Raw genomic sequence first — 19490 nt, 5'->3', positions numbered from 1 at the left:
ACACTGAAGTAGACTTGTATTTTGCTTCTGTGCAAGCGTTGGCTTACAGTTTCAGCTAATTCTCAAAGGGAAGCAGGCAACACAAGTGCTACCAAGAGAAAAATGATTCTCTAAACAACATGTTTAATAAAAAAAAAATGCTAAGCTAAATATATGCTACAATACAAGGCAATTTTCTTGTGGTGCTGACAGTAAGATGCGCATGCTCTGTTCCTGTGAGGTTGCCTAAAGCAGTGGAATTATATGGCGATAGGCAATTCATAATAAATAAACTGTGCTACACACACCAAACATACTTCCAATCTCAACTGGAAGTCGTCTTCCTAGCATTTCTCACTAGTACCGGAAGAGGATTTCTAGCATGTGAAGGACAGGTCAGTTCAGCTACCTTAAAACCAGTAATGACTTACCTAGCCAGAGACCACCTGAAAGAACAAGACCCCTCCAAATCAAAGATATGCAGGTCCAAGAAAATTATGCAACAGCACTAGCATAAAAATAAATCAAGTCTTCATCAGCAATAGCCTATCCATAAACTGGAGGATGAGGCTGACATGAGCCTACACCACAAAGGAAAGAATAAATGGTGAGCCTCACTAGCTGAAACACAGGCGATTTCTGTGCAACTAAGCCACATTTAGATTTGAGGCTCATTTTAAGGTAAACAAGCACCTAAGCTATCTCCCAAAAGACAGGTCTTCAGTATCTTACTCTGACCTACCCAGAAATTAAAAAGGAGCTTGTGTGTTCAGTGTGTGTGTGTTCAGTCTTTCATCCCCAGCTACACAGATACCTAAAACAATTTACAGAGCTTCCAGTAAAGCTCTCTCCAGCTCTGTGCAGTTAGGGAATATGTACAGTACGTATCACATTTCAGCTGTTTACACTCTGGCTCCCTCCTATGCTTGGGGTGCTGAGGTTGAGAGGTAATTTTGTCAATAAGCGATATGATCACAATACTGAGCAAGTGGAAGGGTTGTTCTTGCCATGTAGCAATATGCTGCTAGGAGATAATGCAAGAGCCTTTTATTTTTGCTTTATCAGAAGCAAGACAGGGCTGAGGACTGCTGTGTACTCCGTGGGATTCATAAGCATGAAATTCTGTCTGGCTGCTTTGCTTTCAAGCACTATAGACATGACTGGCTTAAATTAACAATCAGCAATTCTGTTCCAAACAGGGATTTTGGTATCAGTTTCCCTCCTCCCGACATGCTTAAGACAAAGACAAAAAGCCAGTCTCTGAATTAAAATCCTACAACTTTTACATTTACATGAGAAACACTCTCAAGTCACTGCCAAGTGGTTAGAATATATTCTTTGGCTCTTCTCAGATAATATCCAGAGACTGTTTAATATCCCAAATTCCACCCCCCACCTTACTGTCTGAAATCCCCTTGAGAACACCATATTTCCTCAGACACTATATTCTTGGAGAAAAAGGCGTCTCGTTTCCATAGCCTACTGAGGGTATAGTTCTGAATATAGGAGTCCTTCAGCTGAAATAGCATCTCCAAGTCCCACGGTCCGGATGGGATCTTTACACACCAAAACAGGGGTGAAATGGAATGAGATTCCCTCTCTGTGCCAGTGTGCCACTGGATCACCTGGATTTAAAGAGATTTTGGAGGGTGCCTCTGTACGGGAGGTCACAAACTCCAAGGGAGCTTTAAGAAAGACTCTGTCAGTAACAATGGTTTCAGTTGCACAAGCCTGTGTCCCTGCCACTCTGGCTCCAGCAGCCACAGCAGCTATCTGGTTGCCCCAATACCCATCCACTGTAACCAGAATGTGATAGGCCAGTGTGTGGAAGTGGATGCGGGTAAGATCAGATGCCTTGTCCATGTTCCTTCCATGCTTCTTCAGGATCCAGAAAAGGATGTCACTGACAATGCCCACATCTGGAACTCCATTCCAGGAACCAAGGGAGGCATGAGGACCAGAGGCTGACTGGGTGAGGAACAGCAGCTCCTGTTCATTTAGCCCGACAGAGTTCACCAGGGGGAAGACCTGCTAACAGAAACAGAATGAACGACAGTTTTTCTTCAGACTTAGAGGTAGAATCAGATTTCCCAGCTTCCTAATTTTAAAAATATTATGTTGTCACAGTACACTCTTAGCTATTGTGCATAACGGAGTGGAGGTGGGGTCTCCTGGCCCTTAGGGCCACAGATTGTGTGCACACGGGGAGGAAATAAATTTGGTTTCTTGGGAAGGTTGACGCATATTTCTCTGCACAAGCACCCTATCCAACAGATTTATACTAAGGCAATAGAAGAAGCCAGGCATTCTACTTCCAACTGAATACATGTGGAGAAAAGGAAGGGGAAGGTTTCAGTGACAACCGAGGCTGTGGAGGGGACAGAAATCATGTCCAAGCTGGGGTGAGTTAGCTTTGCCCTTATCTGAGAGGAGCAAGATCAGAATACAACTAAAAAACATCCACCCAAGACTCTACTCACTTTTACTACAGGAATACAAAAAAAACCCCAAATTCACTCCTCTTAATACAGCTGTGCAGCAGTTTGGAAGAGATGGATCAATCTGTCAAGGCCCAAATGTGGGACACAACGTCTGACAAAGATCCAAAATAAGGGACACAAAATAATTATTCATGCAAGAAATGTAACATGCTGTGGAATTCATTCCTTCAGCGTAGATAAGTTTCTGTAGCCTAAATTTCGTCATTTTATTTCCAATATAAATAACTTTCAACAATGAAAGCAACAGAATATGAAATCCATATGAAACATAGATAGGCTTGGCAGATTTCAGTTTTTCCCCTATAATTTTGACAGATAATACTGACAGATAATGTTGATTTTTAAGGTTTTTTAGATTTTTATCTATTTAAATGTTCACAATTGTGCAAAATTATGGGTTTTAAACATTTATTTTTACCTTCAGTAATTTAAATGTTCATAGTTATAGAAAATTGGGGGGGGGGGGGCTCAACCATTTATTTAATGACAGCGGATGTTGAGATTCAAAAAAGTTAAAAAACTTTATAACCATTAAAACACACATTGTCAACATTGCATGTCCAAATATACAAAGTAAACAGCCTTAAATCAAACTAATAATTTCTCAAGCAGCATTTTTCTTACTTTGCCTGTCTGTAAATTTTGATGATCATGGATGGAAGTATGTCAGTTTGTGCATGCACAGTCAAATTTATGTTTATTGACATTTTAAAATAAAAATCTAATCCTTCCAAGCCAAAACATATGTAACTTGGGGACTAAAAGGAGTGACATCCCTTTAAATGAGGGAGCATGGAGTTGTATGTATGCAAAAACATATGAAAGAAGCTTCAGAAGCCTAAGTATTTTTTTTAAAACCAGCTCCAGTTCAAATCATGGTTCTATCAGAAAGCTATAGGGCTGCTAAATCTGAAACAACTGTCTGAGATTACTCATGTCAAATCATCTGAATCTACAGAGAGTTCTTGTTTCATTTCCCTACTGCAGTTGCAAAGGAGGTTTATAGCTGTGAGCAACAAGGCAGTAGAATCCAAGTGTTTCCCTACAGTAAATCATGCAACTTCAGCTGCTGAGTACATTCATTTTTGCACACATCACCTAACGCTGACCTCAGAACATTTAGGAAAACAGAGTGTTGATTGGCTGAGAACATCGGTTGATATCCTCTCAGTAGGATATTCCATTAAGGTGTTTCCAAGACAGATATTCCCTTTATACTGAAGAAAACACTCTGTCTACTACCAATTATGAAAACATAGATTGTTACACTTCTCCTGTTAATGCACTGTTGAGGGGTGTGGGAACCTCAGCAGAGCAGTGACCTCGGCCGGAATACAAGTACAAAATGGCTCTGCAGGCTTTAAACCCAAGATACTCATTGCTCTCAGCAGAGGCAACCCCAATCCTAAATTTCCATTTATGATCACCCACCAGTCAGTCTGTGTGCTGCACCAATGATGGAGTACAGACAGAGAGTGAAGTGGGCATGTCCTGTCATTTTGCTTACCTGATTCATAATCTTGCTCATGAGATCCTGGTCAGTCATACTGGCCAATTCCAGATGTATGGGGATATCAGTGGGGATATCAGAGATGGTAGTCACAGCCTGCAGAAGGAAAGGCAAGACATCTTTAAGAAACAGAATGAATAAAAGCTTTTGGGCTCAAATTATAGGTACCCTAACCTGCTCATGTCTGGATGCAATCAGATTTCTATTTCTAAATGATCTAGCTGGCAAAAGGACTATGTTGCTCAGAGGAAGAAATAGGAGCAGCCTCTAGCTTTCTGAATCTCAGAGCACAACAGCATCAGACCATAATCTAGATCCAATCCCGCATTCGTCTAACTGCCCAATGCAAAAGACTTTCCAGACATGAAGCAGCCCCAAATGCTTGTTCCTGAAGCACAAGAGAACAGATGAATCAGGAGGCAGTCAGCTGTAAGATATCAGAGGGGTAGCCGTGTTAGTCTGGATCTGTAAAAGCAGCAAAGAGTCCTGTGGCACCTTATAGACTAACAGTCGGATGCATGCTCCAATACGTCTGTTAGTCTATAAGGTGCCACAGGACTCTTTGCAGCTGTAAGATAAACAAACAGCAACTTCCACTCAAGAGAGGCTCAGTGCAGCTTCTGCTTCAAGCAGGAAAGAATCCCTTTTGGATTACCTGACACAGCTACTGCCTACAGAATACAGGGGTCTCAGTTGCAGCCTTGACTATGCTAACGTGGGATGGAACACAGTGCATTCAGCCACTGGATGAGGCTCCAATAACTAGATAAATCCACCACAGTCTAGCCACCAGAGTGGCAGCTTCTTCTATAAAAACAACAAGAAGTCTGGTGGCACCTTAAAGACTAACAGATTTATTTGGGCATAAGCTTTCGTGAGTAAAAACCTCACTTCTTCGGATGCATAGAGTGAAAGTTACAGATGCAGGCATTATATACAGACACATGGAGAGCAGGGAGTTGTGAAGTACTGTATTTTCTGGCGTATAAGACTACTTTTTAACCCAGGAAAATCTTCTCAAAAGTCGGGGGTCGTCTTATACGCCGGGTGTCGTCTTATAGGGCGGGTGCTGAAACTTCCGAGCCGGACTGGAGAATCTGCGGTCGCTGCATATGGTGGGGGGAGCTCAAAAACGGCCGCGGCCGCATCCCCGCCCGATGACGAGGTGAGGGGGTGCTTCACCGGGAAGGTGTAAGTGAAGGGCGGAGCGAGCTGCAGGCGTCCGGGACGCCCGGGGTATGGAAAAAAGAGAGAGAGCGGCGCTGTGCCCAGAAAAACACGCCTCTTTCACCCGTCTGGCCCGCCCTTGTATCCTATTACCGTACCTCCTTCTCTGCCTCTCAGATCTCGCTCCTGAGGACTGCAGTGAAGTGGCGCAGGCGCGCATGTGCGAGATCTGAGAGGCAGAGAAGGAGGTAATAGGATACAAGGGCGGGCCAGACGGGTGAAAGAGGCGTGTTTGCGCTACTGCTCTGATAGTCTTGGAGACAGGGAGGGCTGGGCAGGCAGGGAGAGCTGACCAATCCAAGCAGGCTTTGTATACAACAACCAGCCAATCGCCGGTAAGGTACATCGCTTGCCGTGATTGGCTGGTTGTTGTATACTGGGTACCACATACAGTACAGCACCAGTATCTGTACCTGTTCATACAGTATAGCACCAGTACATACAGTACAGTATACAAATGTCCAACAGTCAAAACCCCATCATGGCTCCACCAGCAAGAAGAAAGCAATATGAAGCCAGTTTCAAACTTAAAGTTGTAAACTTTGCCATGGAACATAATAACTGCGCTGCTGCAAGACAATATGGAGTAACAGAAAAGATGGTTCGGGACTGGAAAGCAAATGAAAAAGCATTAAAGAGTATGCCAAGGGGTAAGTGTGCATTAAGAAGAGGCACTCCACATTGGCCAGAACTCGAAAAACATGTAGCAGACATGGTGAATGAGCATCGCCAAAACGGTTATGTAGTGACACGAAATAAAATACATTTGTTTGCACTTCAGTGGGCCAAATCTAACCCAGATCACAGCAACAGATTTAAGGCCACTGTATCCTGGTGTACTAGATTCATGGGAAGGCATAATATGGTACTGAGGCAAAAGATGAAAATTGCCCCAAAATTACCTGCAGATCTTGATAGCAAAGTAAATAGTTTCCATCGATACGTAATACAACAGCGCACTAAACATGGCTATGCGTTAAGTAGTATTGGAAATATGGATGAAACTCCAATGAATTTTGATATGGTTGGAAATAAAACTGTCCATCAAAAAGGTGAAAAAACAATTTTAATTAAAACAACAGGACATGAGAAGTCCAGTTTTACAGTGGTACTAGGATGCACAGCTGATGGCGCCAAACTGAGACCAATGATTATTTTTAAAAGAAAAACAATGCCAAAATTCAAGTTCCCTGTTGGTTGTTTTGTACATGTGAATGAAAAAGGCTGGCTGGATGAAGAAGGGGTAAAGCTATGGCTTGATAATGTAGGGAGCAGGCGACCAGGTGGACTTATTCAAAAATGTAGTCTACTGGTGTGGGATATGTTCAGGGCTCATTTAACTCCCAGCACCAAGCAAATGCTTGCAAGACTAAACACAGATGCGGCAGTTATTCCTGCAGGATTGACATCGTTGGTACAGCCACTGGATGTGTGCCTAAACAAGCCATTTAAAGATCTCATTCAAGAACAGTGGAATGAATGGATGGTTAGCGGCGAAAAGTCATTCACAAAAGGAGGAAACATGCGTGCTCCACAGTTGGATGTTTTGTGCAAGTTTGTCATAAAAGCCTGGAATGATATTGATGCAGAAACAGTAATCAAGTCTTTCAAGAAGTGTGGCATATCAAATTCATTAGATGGTAGGGAGGACGACTACTTGTGGCAAGATGAAGAGGAAGCCGAAGCTGAGACCACACCATCTGATACGGAATTCGATCCATACGATGACTGCCTTACAAATGTATCACAAGATGTCATTGATGTACTTATGATATCAGATGATGAACAGGAAGATTTTGAAGGCTTTTAAAGGGAAACTGTCACGCCAGCAAAACCTGTAAAAATACCGTAGCTTGCAGTTATGATGGGCGTTGCTAACTCGCCAGGGACTTGCCCGGCACTTGCTCTCTCTCTCTTGTTTGTTATCTTCCTCCTATCATCATCAGTTCCAGTTTGGTTGACAGCTTAGAAAACAAACAGCATGGCAGCTCCCATGGGTTTATTGTCTTATCCTTCCTTTCAGCTTTAGAGTGAATTAGGAAAAGTTTAATCCACTTGCACTGTTTTATGTTTACATGTTTGATGACAAACAGCCTTATGTTTATAAGTGACAGTTTTCCTGCTAAGTACCTGCATGTCATAAGCATTTGAATTAAAATTACCATATTGAAATCAAATCTGATGTTTTTTTTAATTTTTTTTTGGTGTGCGTTGGAAGAGGGGTAGTCTTATACGGCGAGTATATCCCAAACTCTATATTTTAACTGGAAAAGTTGGGGGTCGTCTTATACGCCCAGTCGTCTTATACGCCGGAAAATACGGTAACTCCCTGCTCTCCATGTGTCAGTATATAATGCCTGCATCTGTAACTTTCACTCTATGCATCCGAAGAAGTGAGGTTTTTACTCACGAAAGCTTATGCCCAAATAAATCTGTTAGTCTTTAAGGTGCCACCAGACTTGTTGTTGTTTTTGTAGATACAGACTAACACGGCTACCCCCTGATAGCTTCTTCTATCAAGACTCCACTGGATCCAACAAACAGTAATGTCAGTGTTAGAGGATCTCAACCAACCCATAAAACTAGAGCTCATGATGTTAGCTGTACTGTTTCAGATTACAAGTCTTTGGCCCATGATAGGAGGAAGAGCAGCAGGCAAATCGAGCAAAGACATCCTTTAACTGCATGCTGAATTCTCAGGAAGTCAACACCCTGTGCTACAGTGTTTACTGGGGCTGGAATTAAGGAGATGGTACAGTGCTCAGGTTCTTACCTCCAGAAGTCTCTTCTCACGCACTTCCCTGCTCTGCCCTTCCATCATGTGAAGCCCTGAGAGCACTACAAGGTCTGGCTGAAACTCATCCAGGCTGGACACAAACACCTCCAGCATGTTCATGGCTCCATTTGATAGGTCATGGGAGAAAATAAAGCGGTTTGCATTGGGAGCTCTCAACTGTCCCCATTCTTCACCTAGGAAGAAATCCCCCAATCAACAATAAAACAATTAAGCCAAATAACTACAAGATAGTTTCTGGATCCTCACTGGAATCCCAGCTTCAATCAGAGCAGTCATGACTCCCTAGAGACCTAGCTAGGCAGAGTTTGACCACCTGATCAATACTTGACACTTGAGCTGTGCGTCATATTTAGGCCTGAATATATATATACAAAATGGTTCCACCGATCCCTACTGGGTACCTCTGAACACTGAGGTAAAGGAAAAAATTAGGTAAATTTGTGTTAGAGTCTAACAGGGACACAGATTATACAAACCACAGTCTAATTGATCAGCTGTTCACTAACTCCCAGCTGTCTACAGATATAACCTCAACCCTGGAGTACACAAAAAAAAAAAAAAAAAAAAAATCCATACACCAGCTATGGTAAATGGGTTGTGGTGGGGAATGTAGGGATAGAGCGGGGTGGAAGGACAAAAAGTATTACTTGTATTGCTACCTGCAATTTGAAGGGAGGAAAGATTACGAGACTGAAAGTTGCCCAAGCAGGAGCATTTATGAAGTAATCAGGGAGAGAACCTCCAGGCCTGAGAGCCAGTGAGTGAGTTTGTTTGCTCAGATCTTACAGACTGATGGAGGATGAAATCAGTGTCTAGTTAGGCTGTTTTCATGCCGACATCTAGCCAACAACACTGGATTTAACTCAAGTTGCCCATCAGAAAAATGTTATAAAGAGCTTCACAGTGCAGTATGTTAAGGTCTATGGAGGACACAACATCCATAGCTCAACTGGTTCCCACAAGGGAACTACAAAGCAGTGCATTTCACACCAAAGCAGCATCTAGGAGAAGACAAAGGTGCCCATTATCCACATGGAATGTGTACTTCATACATGCAAGATCCACACAAAGCAAGCAGCGTGTTTTCCATTGGCTATGAGACAAAGACATGTCAACTGTGGTTAGCTGGCCCATATCGAGAGTTCTGGAGGAAGAAAACTTTGAGGAAGAAAGCTCTCAGTTCATACAAACAGGATGCAATAAAAAGGGAAGTACTAGAGAGTTTAATTAGCATAGGCTTTTGTAAGTGTTGAGGTCATTCTGGAGCCTGCTGCTACAACAGAGTAAACTTTTTAACCACACATGCGGCATTTCAGATACCTATGAAAGTCCTGCTCAGTTTCTGTTTGGAAAAGACAGCTGTCACTCGTTGTCTTGTTCATTGCCACTATGCAAAAGAAAGCCAAGTAGTCTTAGTCCTTGGGTTACAGGTAGCCACATGCAGAAAGAGTTCAGACTATATGGTGCCCTCTTTTTGAACTCAGGAAGGCTGTCAGTCTATTTTAATGTTAACATAGAAGTCCAGGTGTTTTGTAATTATACCCATAAACGTTGCTTAGGATGCACACTTCTAATCAAACCTTCTAAGCTAATACTGTTTTAGGGCAATGGTGAGACTATTTACATTTCTCAGCTTACAGCACACAGAGATACATAGCTCTGAGTGAAATTTTATAGGACAGCAATATTGCAGCATTGGACCAGGATACAGCATTTATAGGGACCACAGTTCAAAGGAAAAAAAGAGTTTCAAAACAGTTTAAGATGATTGTTCACCTAGCAGGCTACCGCAGCTCACAGAACAGATGGAGCTACCAGATTAGCTCCAACACTGACAGCTGCTAATACTGATAACTTACACAGTTCTTAAGTTTACTGACATGCAGAAAGCTTTAAAATACATAATAAAACCAGAAACACCTTTGAGTTTTGAATAAGGTATCTATCACCTTGATACTTCACCACCACAGTGCACAGGTTTTGGTTTTTTAAATCTCTGAAAGTTTGGGAAAAAACAGGACAATTGTCTCACCTGTAAATTGGTGCCCTACAACAGACTTCTACTAAGTCAGATCTACTACTGGGAAGCCGAAACCACTTCAACTTGAGAGGCAGGTTTATGCCAGTATATTTTTCATTACAGTTAAATCTAACAGGCTGTGGTACAGCATCAGTTCCTGAAAATATTTCCAAAGCTAAAGACAATCTAAAAGACAAGTAAAGAAGCTCTGGATTGGTGATCTCCTCTGTCAGAAGACCCATTCACAGGTAGCTAGATGTCCGGTTCTATGCAAGTGGCCACCACCTACCAATACAGACCTACTACTGGGACATACAAAGAGCTAGACAGGGAGGAAAACATAATGAGAACAGGCAACGTTAATAACTAGGTGCAATCAAGGCTTCTTGGCATAGCCCCTTCATCCAGAAAGATCCTAAAACAATTTACAGACTACAGTGGGATCATCGATCATTGAAGCAAAAACACTGGGAATGGAATATGGCAGCTATTCTGTATCAGCAAAAATACACAACAGGTTTTAGGAAGGAAAGTGAAGAATAGCTTCTTCAACTGAAACCACAGGTGGAAGTTTAAGAGGCAAGATGTGATGCCCCCAGGTTAGGATCCGATCAGCATATTTACCAGATGATACAATGACCACAAAGGGTCAATAGTTTGGTTTTATACTGCATTTCAAAGATGGCACTCTCTAGGAACACAGTGCCCAAATCATGACTCTGGGGCATCTGGTTCAGGGGCACAGTGCCACTTACGATTCACTAAGTGCTACTTACTGCCACGTCCAGGTTTTCCTCAGAGATCTCCCAAATGACTAAATACAATCCTCTAATTTAAGGGGGAACACCGTGCAACGGGAAAGGTACTGTTACTGCAGTGGTTTTCATGCTCTATGTGAACTATTTAATAAGGAAACCATCTTAGGGATTGTCTCTTCTGAACAATCCCACAAATCCTTATAGCAGATGTAGAACCTGATTGCATGAAAAGATAAAATTAAGACAGTATAAAAAGACAAGATGACTCGCCTGCTTTGATGCAATGAATATGGCTGGTTGGTTCCATTCCCACCATTTCCTCTCTCAATGTACAGTAGGACTTTTAGTATGGAACCATTTTTCCTTGCCTTCTCTACTCTAGCTCATTTTACAGTTTGGTTCTCTCCTCTTGTCACCACCACTCCAATTCTGGAATCTGTATATCTGGGGTTGAATTTACACCAGAAAGAAATCCCAAAGATTAATGAAATAGCTATATGGAATTTTGGCAGGGGGGGGGGTTCTAGTTTTTTTTTTTTTTTTTTTTTTTTTTTGAGTTGATGAGTCAAACAAACCTCTGGAAATCCTTGATTGGGCTGCAGTAGAAAATATTTGGCAATGAACTAGACCTAATCAGTTTTTTACCCCTTTAATGTCCAATGTACTGTAATATTCAAAGTACCTGCTTGATACTCCAAGATAAGGTGGAATTCATCAGTTTCCTGCATAGATTCTGGTGGGACAATTACATTATCATCAAGTAGTTCATGGAGTTTAGGACCAACTGGACCACAAAGAAGGATCTAGAAACAAAACAAAACACAATCTAAACAAGGATGCAGTGGCATGTCCTCTATGAGCAAAATCTGTAATCATCTTCTCTGTACTCATGTTAAGTAGCACTCTTCATATTTTTCTGAAGGTAACAAAGTCACTCTGACTGCTCCCAGATTGACTCACCTGTTTGCTTAGCAGTAATGATGGGGGGCAGGAGGGGCATGTATGCAGACAGTGCACAATAGTTTCTCAAGGCTTATTTTTTAATTTTTTTTTTTTAAGATTTGAATCATGGCTACCAGTTTCATTAAAGAGAGGGGCCGATGATCAACTGCTGTACAAGTTTCTCAAGACTATTCCAATAATGCATATCTGTTCCTACTTGCAGCACCCTTAATATTCCAATACAGTCTAAGAAAGAGGGTGGGGGAGGGACACTCTCCAAAGACTGCTAAACTATGCAATAAATGTTACATGAAAAAATGCCTATTAGAAATACCTTCTAAATTTGAAATGTTTCCTTAGATGAGACCTGAAACCATGGTGAATCGCTAGTACATTCACCCAGTGACTTAATTTGCTTATCAATATAGCTAAATTTCTATATGAAACAATATTGCCTAGAATTAATATCTGTATTTTGTATTGTATGGAAACTCCAACTTCAGGCATCACAGGACTAAAATAGGAAGTGTAGCAGTTGCTCCACAGTACCATACCGAGAGCCATCAAATACACCCATGGGTGAATTTGTTTCAAACAAACAATCTGGCTCCTACTCACTGCACCATAAAGCATTCTTGAATTTCATAGACCTATCCTACAGGATAGCAGAAATTAGAGGAGGACCAAGACCAACCAATCATGCATATTTGGTCTATTAAAGACCATGTCAATACATAATCAGTGGTGATAGAAAGACTAACTCACGGGATACAGCAAAAAGAATGTTATTATTAAGACAAAATATATTGGATATAGAGAAGCTTACAAACCAGATACATTTCCTCTTTGTGTAGCGTAACAAGCACTTGTGCTGGGTCAGACTCAGCTTCCAATAAGGAACATAATCTTGTGGTGTGATCCCCAGAATATACATACAAGTGGTTTGGAGCCTGATTACAAACAATTAAATAAAACCAGGTTTTTGAGACACTTACCTTCAGGTTTGGATTTCTTGCAAGTTTCTGACCAATTAGGGCAGCATTTCCTCCCACATAGAGCTGTAAGAGATAAAGCATATGTGTGTAACATTAATAGTTTTATAGATGGAGTTCTACATATCTGCAATAACTTTGTCAGAACAAATGAAGTTAACAATGTGCTTTCATGGGACTGCGTCAGAATAATTCCACAGTTCTCTGTCCAAGACTGTTTCCTCCAATTTAACAATTTTTGTCCCAGAATGTTATTTAGCCAGTATTAGCCTTCTGATAGCCCACTCAACCATACATTTCAATTTGTTCACCCCCTAAGCATTCCCAAAAGCTGTCCATTTAATTTGTTATTTTTATTTGGGGGCGACATGTTATGTTTTATCCTTATTAGTGAGCTGTGCAAACAATCATTTTAAGATATAAAAAAGATTTATCAAGCTGAAGGCCAATGTGCACAAATGAGAGAGACTCTGACAGACATCATAAGCCAAGCTGATGCCAGAATTCCAAGTAATTGAAAAATAAAGCAAGATATACTGAGCTATTGTGATTAACTGTTTCTGTTGATACCATTTTGCTAGATATGGAGCTCCTTCAGGTATATTCATTACCACTGGCACCACAAGACAAAAGTTGTGAAATTCATAATTCAGTCACTGTGAACATGTACAAGACCAAACCCACAAAGCACCTAAACCACAATATGAACTTGTTTTAGATCATAGAATCATAGAATATTAGGGTTGGAAGAGATCTCAGGTGGTCATCTAGTCCAATTCCCTGCTCAAAGCAGGACCAACACCAACTAAATCATCCCAGCCAGGGCTTTATCAAGCCGGGCCTCAAAAACCTCTAAGGGTGGAGATTCCACCACCTCCTTAGGTAACCCATTCCAGTGCTTCACCACCCTCCTAGTGCAATAGTGTTTCTTAATATCCAACCTAGTCCTCCCCAACTGCAGTTTGAGACCATTGCTTCTTGTTCTGTCATCTACCACCAGTAAGAACAGCCTAGCTCCATTCTCTTTGGAACCCCCCTTCAGATAGTTGAAGGCTGCTATCAAATCCCCCCCTCACTCTTCTCTTCTGCAGACTAAGTTGATCTTCAACTTCTCCCCACCTTGCAGTGTAGGAATCAGGGAATTGGTCAAAAGCTATAGGAATTATGAGAACTAGTTTTAAGAGAAAAATAGGTGGAAAGCCAGAGACCAGAGGAAAGTGAAATAAAGAGAACTGGAATGTCTAGAGAAAGGGTCACTTAAGAACATAAGAACGGCCGTACTGGGTCAGACCAACGGTCCATCTAGCCCAGTATCCTGTCTACCAACAGTGGCCAATGCCAGGTGCCCCAGAGGGAGTGCACCTAACAGGTAATGATCAAGTGATCTCTCTCCTGCCATCCATCTCCACCCTCTGACCAACAGAGTCTAGGGACATCATTCCTTACCCATCCTGGCTAATAGCCATTAATGGACTTAACCTCCATGAATTTATCCAGTTCTCTTTTAAACGCTGTTATAGTCCTAGCCTTCACAACCTCCTCGGTAAGGAGTTCCACAAGTTGACTGTGCGCTGTATGAAGAAGAACTTCCTTTTATTTGTTTTAAACCTGCTGCCTATTAATTTCATTTGGTAACCCCTAATTCTTGTATTATGGGAACAAGTAAATAACTTTTCCGTATTCACTTTCTCCACATCACTCATGATTTTATATACCTCTATCATATCCCCCCTTAGTCTCCTCTTTTCCAAGCTGAAAAGTCCTAGCCTCTTTAATCTCTCCTCATATGGGACCCGTTCCAAACCCCTAATCATTTTAGTTGCCCTTCTCTGAACCTTTTCTAGTGCCAATATATCTTTTTTGAGATGAAGAGACCACATCTGTACGCAGTATTCAAAATGTGAGGAGACCATCGATTTATATAAGGGCAATAATATATTCTCCGTCTTATTCTCTATCCCCTTTTTAATGATTCCTAACATCCTGTTTGCTTTTTTGACCGCCTCTGCACACTGCGTGGACCTCTTCAGAAAACTATCCACGATGACTCCAAGATCTTTTTCCTGATTTGTTGTAGCTAAATTAGCCCCCATCATATTGTATGTATAGTTGGGGTTATTTTTTCCCATGTGCATTACTTTACATTTATCCACATTAAATTTCATTTGCCATTTTGTTGCCCAATCACTTAATTTTGTGAGATCTTTTTGAAGTTCTTCACAGTCTGCTTTGGTCTTAACTATCTTGAGCAGTTTAGTATCATCTGCAAACTTTGACACCTCGTTTTTTTACCCCTTTCTCCAGATCAGTTATGAACAAGTTGAATAGGACTGGTCCTAGGACTGACCCTTGGGGAACACCACGAGTTACCCTCTCCATTCTGAGAATTTACCATTAATTCCTACCCTTTGTTCCCTGTCTTTTAACCAGTTCTCAATCCATGAAAGGACCTTCCCTTTTATCCCATGACAACTTAATTTACGTAAGAGCCTTTGGTGAGGGACCTTGTCAAAGGCTTTCTGGGGAAATCTAAGTACACTGTGTCCACTGGATCTCCCTTGTCCACATGTTTGTTGACCCCTTCAAAGAACTCTAATAGATTAGTAAGACACGATTTCCCTTTACAGAAACCATGTTGACTTTTGCCCAACAATTTATGTTCTTCTATGTGTCTGACAATTTTATTCTTTACTATTGTTTCGACTAATTTGCCCAGTACCGACATTAGACTTACCAGTCTGTAATTACCGGGATCACCTCTAGAGCCCTTTTTAAATATTGGCGTTACATTAACTATCTTCCAGTCGTTGGGTACAGAAGCTGATTTAAAGGACAGGTTGCAAACCATAGTTAATAGTTCCGCAATTTCACATTTGAGTTCTTTCAGAACTGTTGGGTGAATGCCATCTGGTCCCGGTGACTTGTTAATGTTAAGTTTATCAATTAATTCCAAAACCTCCTCTCGTGACACTTCAATCTGTGATAGTTCCTCAGATTTGTCACCTACAAAAGCCGGCTAAGGTTTGGGAATCTCCCTAACATCCTCCGCCATGAAGACTGAAGCAAAGAATTCGTTTAGTTTCTCCACAATGACTTTATCGTCTTTAAGCGCTCCTTTTGTTTCTCGGTCATGGAGGGGCCCCACTGGTTGTTTAGCAGGCTGCAGAATTCAGAGCTTTTCCTGGCTCGGAAGAGCATTTGGAAAACTCTACATAATTTCTGCAGATTATTTATCTACCTTAACACTAAGTGCCAAATGGACACATGGCAAAAAACTCCAGAAGGCCCAATGTACATCGGAGCAGATGAACCAACTAGGAGACGGGTGTTTTAGAAAGACTGCCTATTCTCTTTAGCTCTCTCTAATGCCAGAGAGATGTGCATTTCCAAGCCTTATATCATGGAGCTTCTGAAATTTATGGAAATGTTTGCAGTTCTTTATTCTTGGATCCACCCTCTCACCACCTGTACCATTTAAAAAAGTTAGAGCCTTCTTTGTGGTATCAGCCCTGGCCTTCTGTCATAAAACAGACATTTCATTTGTTGCCTACATTATATTCAACAGCATTCTTGTGAATGCCATTTAAACTATCAGAGCCAAAGTATATGCTATGCTATGCAGATTTTGGCAGGCTGGGATGTGCAGATGGAAGAGACAACTCAACATTCTGCGATTTAGGATCCTACCAATAGGCAGAGTTAGAGAAGAATTACATTTTCAAAGAAAGAATCTGTGCATTAGCAGAGTGTTTAGATTCTTAGCAGCTTCACATAAAGTGATCAAGTTTTTCTAAAGTTAATATAGTAAAGCAGCAGTGTAAATTTTTATTTCCGGAATCTCTTGCACGATCATTTTGAAGTATGAAAAGGGCCATGAAAGCTGCTATACAGTTTGTCCATGTACAAAGGATAAGCCTTCTCAGTCTAGCCCTAAAATAGAGAACACACCTGTGCCCCAGGGTAGTCTGACGCTGCTCGTGCAATGTGATCGAAGGTCTCCGCATCACTGAAGAAGCGCTCAGCAGCTGCCCCTTTCTGCATGAAATGGATGAAGGCTTCTTTCAGGTCCTTTCTGGAATTCAAGACAGCATGATCTTTCCCATCCCCAGGATCAAGACCAAGTGCCTGCAACAGCTTCACACCGGAGACGATTACATCTACACAGGCATTGACTCTGGAGAAAGAGGACAGAAAGGAAAAGTGAGCTGGGAAAACCAGAGAAAGAGAGACTTGGGGGGACGTCTAAAAGTTCTGGGAGAAAGTTGCTATGTTTTGGCTTATTGAAATTGTTAGCACTCAGATTCCAGAGAATTTTACAAGCAGCTTCAAGAAATGCATCAATCATTGCTTTAACTGACAAAGTGGCCTGCTTTTGACCCATTTTTATTCAACTAAAAGACTGTGGACTAGGGACAGATTTCCAACTCTTTTATTCAAACCTCACACAGGCATGAAACACAAAATGGGCACAATAGCAGTGCTTATTACCTGCCAGGGTTGGTAAAAATCAATGATTTTTTTTTAAATCGGATTTTTTTTCATTTAAATTGGATTTTTTTGATAAAATGTTTTTTGAGGAAAAAACCTATCTAAAGATAGGTTTAATTAAGATATCTTTGAGCTATAATGTATCTTATCATGGAATAGGGATTATAAATTCTAATTCTATAGTATGAGACAATATATTCATGTAATGTTTAAAAAAAGTTTTGTAAATGAGTTCCAGTAGTTCATGGATTAGGGACCCTTATGGGGTTCCATATGCTTCTGTATAGATTATTTATCTTTCTATCTACCCAATGGGACTCAGTGCTCAGTCTAGAAGATACCATCAGAGATGCTTAGTTTTACTTTTCTCAAACTGTGGATTTGTGTCTCCAGAGGTAACATGCTTGTTAACAGCAACAATATTTTTTAAATAAATATATAGAGGTGAGAAATAACAGACCTCAACCCTATTGTCCCTCTGCAAATTTGTGTACACAGGGTCAATTCCTTACCTCTCTCTAAAAGTGCAAAGTTTCAAAAAGTTCAATGAATAGAAGATTGTTGGGGGCGGAATAGATCTGGACAAGGAGAAGTCTGGAGAATGTGAGAAGCAAGGGACATTTGCTTGTTTTGTTAAAATATTATACGTTTGCTGTTGAAGAAAAAAATCCAGAATACTTAACGTTGTTTTAGTTAAATAAAAAAATTTAAATGGCTGTCTGGTGATGTTCTCCTTCTAATACAGTATGGCAAGAAAATCCTCCAGATATTAATGATTAACCTGTTGAATTGGAGATAGTTCACCTCCCAGTGACTTCATAAATATCTGCTTCAGTTACCTTTGGTAAATGAAATAACCAAACAATCATTCATTTTCTGATATAGCTGTAAAACTAACCTGAACCGTTTTCAAAATAGATCACTGTTTAAAAATGTATAGTGTGTACCTTCTAAAAATGAAACCTACATCTATCTCAGAGTTGTGAAGAATATGTATTAAGGTTATAACAACCAACAAGAATGCACTTTTATGTAGAAAACCATGATGAAATCAAGTCTTCCTGACTAGTGATTTAAATCAAATCCACCTTGTTTCCTGCTAATGGATGCGGGGTGGGAAAAGAAACAAGACTGGACTGGAACTGGGTTCTGTCTGATAAAGACTTACCCTCATTATCACATTCCGGTGTAGAATAAAGGAATGTTTCTTATTTCTCAGTAGTTTTGAGGACACTGGTCTTCCACTCTGATCCAAGTTTTACCATTTTATATTTGTTCACCGTTCCAACCCCCAGAGAAGTCAGTCAGCTCTCTGCTACAGGTGAGAAAATCTATTTGGGACATGAAGATCCCAATGGTGCATAGGGATGGACGAGCATACGTATGCAAAATGTCCGACGTATAAGCATAGAGCAGGCACTTGTTTATAGCCCCAGAGAATTCTGCCATTCTAAAAGGCACTCTGATATCGTGGTGATGATAGTGCAAGAGCCTGAACAGAATCAGTAACAGTGCTTATACTTATAATACATCTGTAAGGGGGACTAGATGGCTCAGGAGATCAGCAGTGACACTCAGAACCTTTCAACTACAGGTCACTGATTCAAACCCACATCAGCTCAGTAACTGGTGTGGTTTTAACCCAGTTCCCCATCACTTCCACCCTCTACCCCCAAACACACAAAATTTGCAACCTTGTAGTCAATCCCCTGAGAGGCTAAGGAGATGGGCCCACTAAGTCATGATTAATTTACAGTAGACAGCATGGGAAAGCTTGCATTGATACCACTCATACTGCACCTGTTCGGTGAATATACAGGACTTCACACAAGCAAGGAAAAAGGGAGAAGAGACAGAGACTCCGTGAAGTCCAGCAGGGATTTTGTTATTGCTGCTAATTTTATCAGAAGGCATTCTGATACTATGGTGATGAGCAGCAGTATAAAGCCCTAAGATAGCTAGCTGGAATACAGCACCTTTCACTAGCACTGAAATTCACACACCTAACTGAAGAGAAAATTCGTTAAAGCATATTTATGGTTCTGAAAATTCCTCTGCCAGTATTACATACATATTTAAGTGCAAGAGGTTACAAAGGTTTGCCAATATACTTAATATAATAAGGAATTGTTTTTTGTTTTACTTTTGAGGTTTAAACACGTGTGCAATTTAAAGTTGCTAATAATAAAACAAAGTTTTTCCCAGCTCAAACTGTCTGACCGCCACGTTTAGGCCAGTGTCAAAGAACACTAGTGAATGTTGCTAGTAGTTGGATC

At 40.9% G+C, this 19490-nt stretch overlaps 2 protein-coding genes across 2 annotated transcripts in view; one reads left to right on the top strand and one right to left on the bottom strand.

Annotated features, from left to right (window-relative positions):
• Nucleotides 1–17324, top strand: part of BBS4 (Bardet-Biedl syndrome 4) — a 117815-nt gene extending 100491 nt beyond the window's left edge. Inside the window, exon 16 of the mRNA XM_034783336.1 lies at nucleotides 16836–17324. Within this exon, the coding sequence (XP_034639227.1) occupies nucleotides 16836–16930 (95 nt within the window). The 3' untranslated portion in view covers nucleotides 16931–17324. The remainder of the gene's footprint in view (nucleotides 1–16835) is intronic.
• ADPGK (ADP dependent glucokinase) lies at nucleotides 1290–16893 on the bottom strand. The gene is made up of 6 exons (XM_034783342.1): nucleotides 16675–16893; nucleotides 12730–12792; nucleotides 11475–11595; nucleotides 7991–8187; nucleotides 3988–4086; nucleotides 1290–2010 (listed from the first exon to the last, which is right to left on the bottom strand). The coding sequence occupies exons 1-6, from the start codon at nucleotides 16765–16767 to the stop codon at nucleotides 1459–1461; spliced, it is 1125 nt and encodes a 374-aa protein (XP_034639233.1). The 5' UTR covers nucleotides 16768–16893; the 3' UTR covers nucleotides 1290–1458.
• Nucleotides 17325–19490: the final 2166 nt, after the last annotated feature.

Source organism: Trachemys scripta, chromosome 10, assembly GCF_013100865.1.
Source record: "Trachemys scripta elegans isolate TJP31775 chromosome 10, CAS_Tse_1.0, whole genome shotgun sequence".
Classification (NCBI taxonomy): Eukaryota; Metazoa; Chordata; order Testudines; family Emydidae; genus Trachemys; species Trachemys scripta.
The sequence above is the reverse complement of the archived record's forward strand: the minus strand, read 5'-3'. Positions and strand labels throughout refer to the sequence as shown.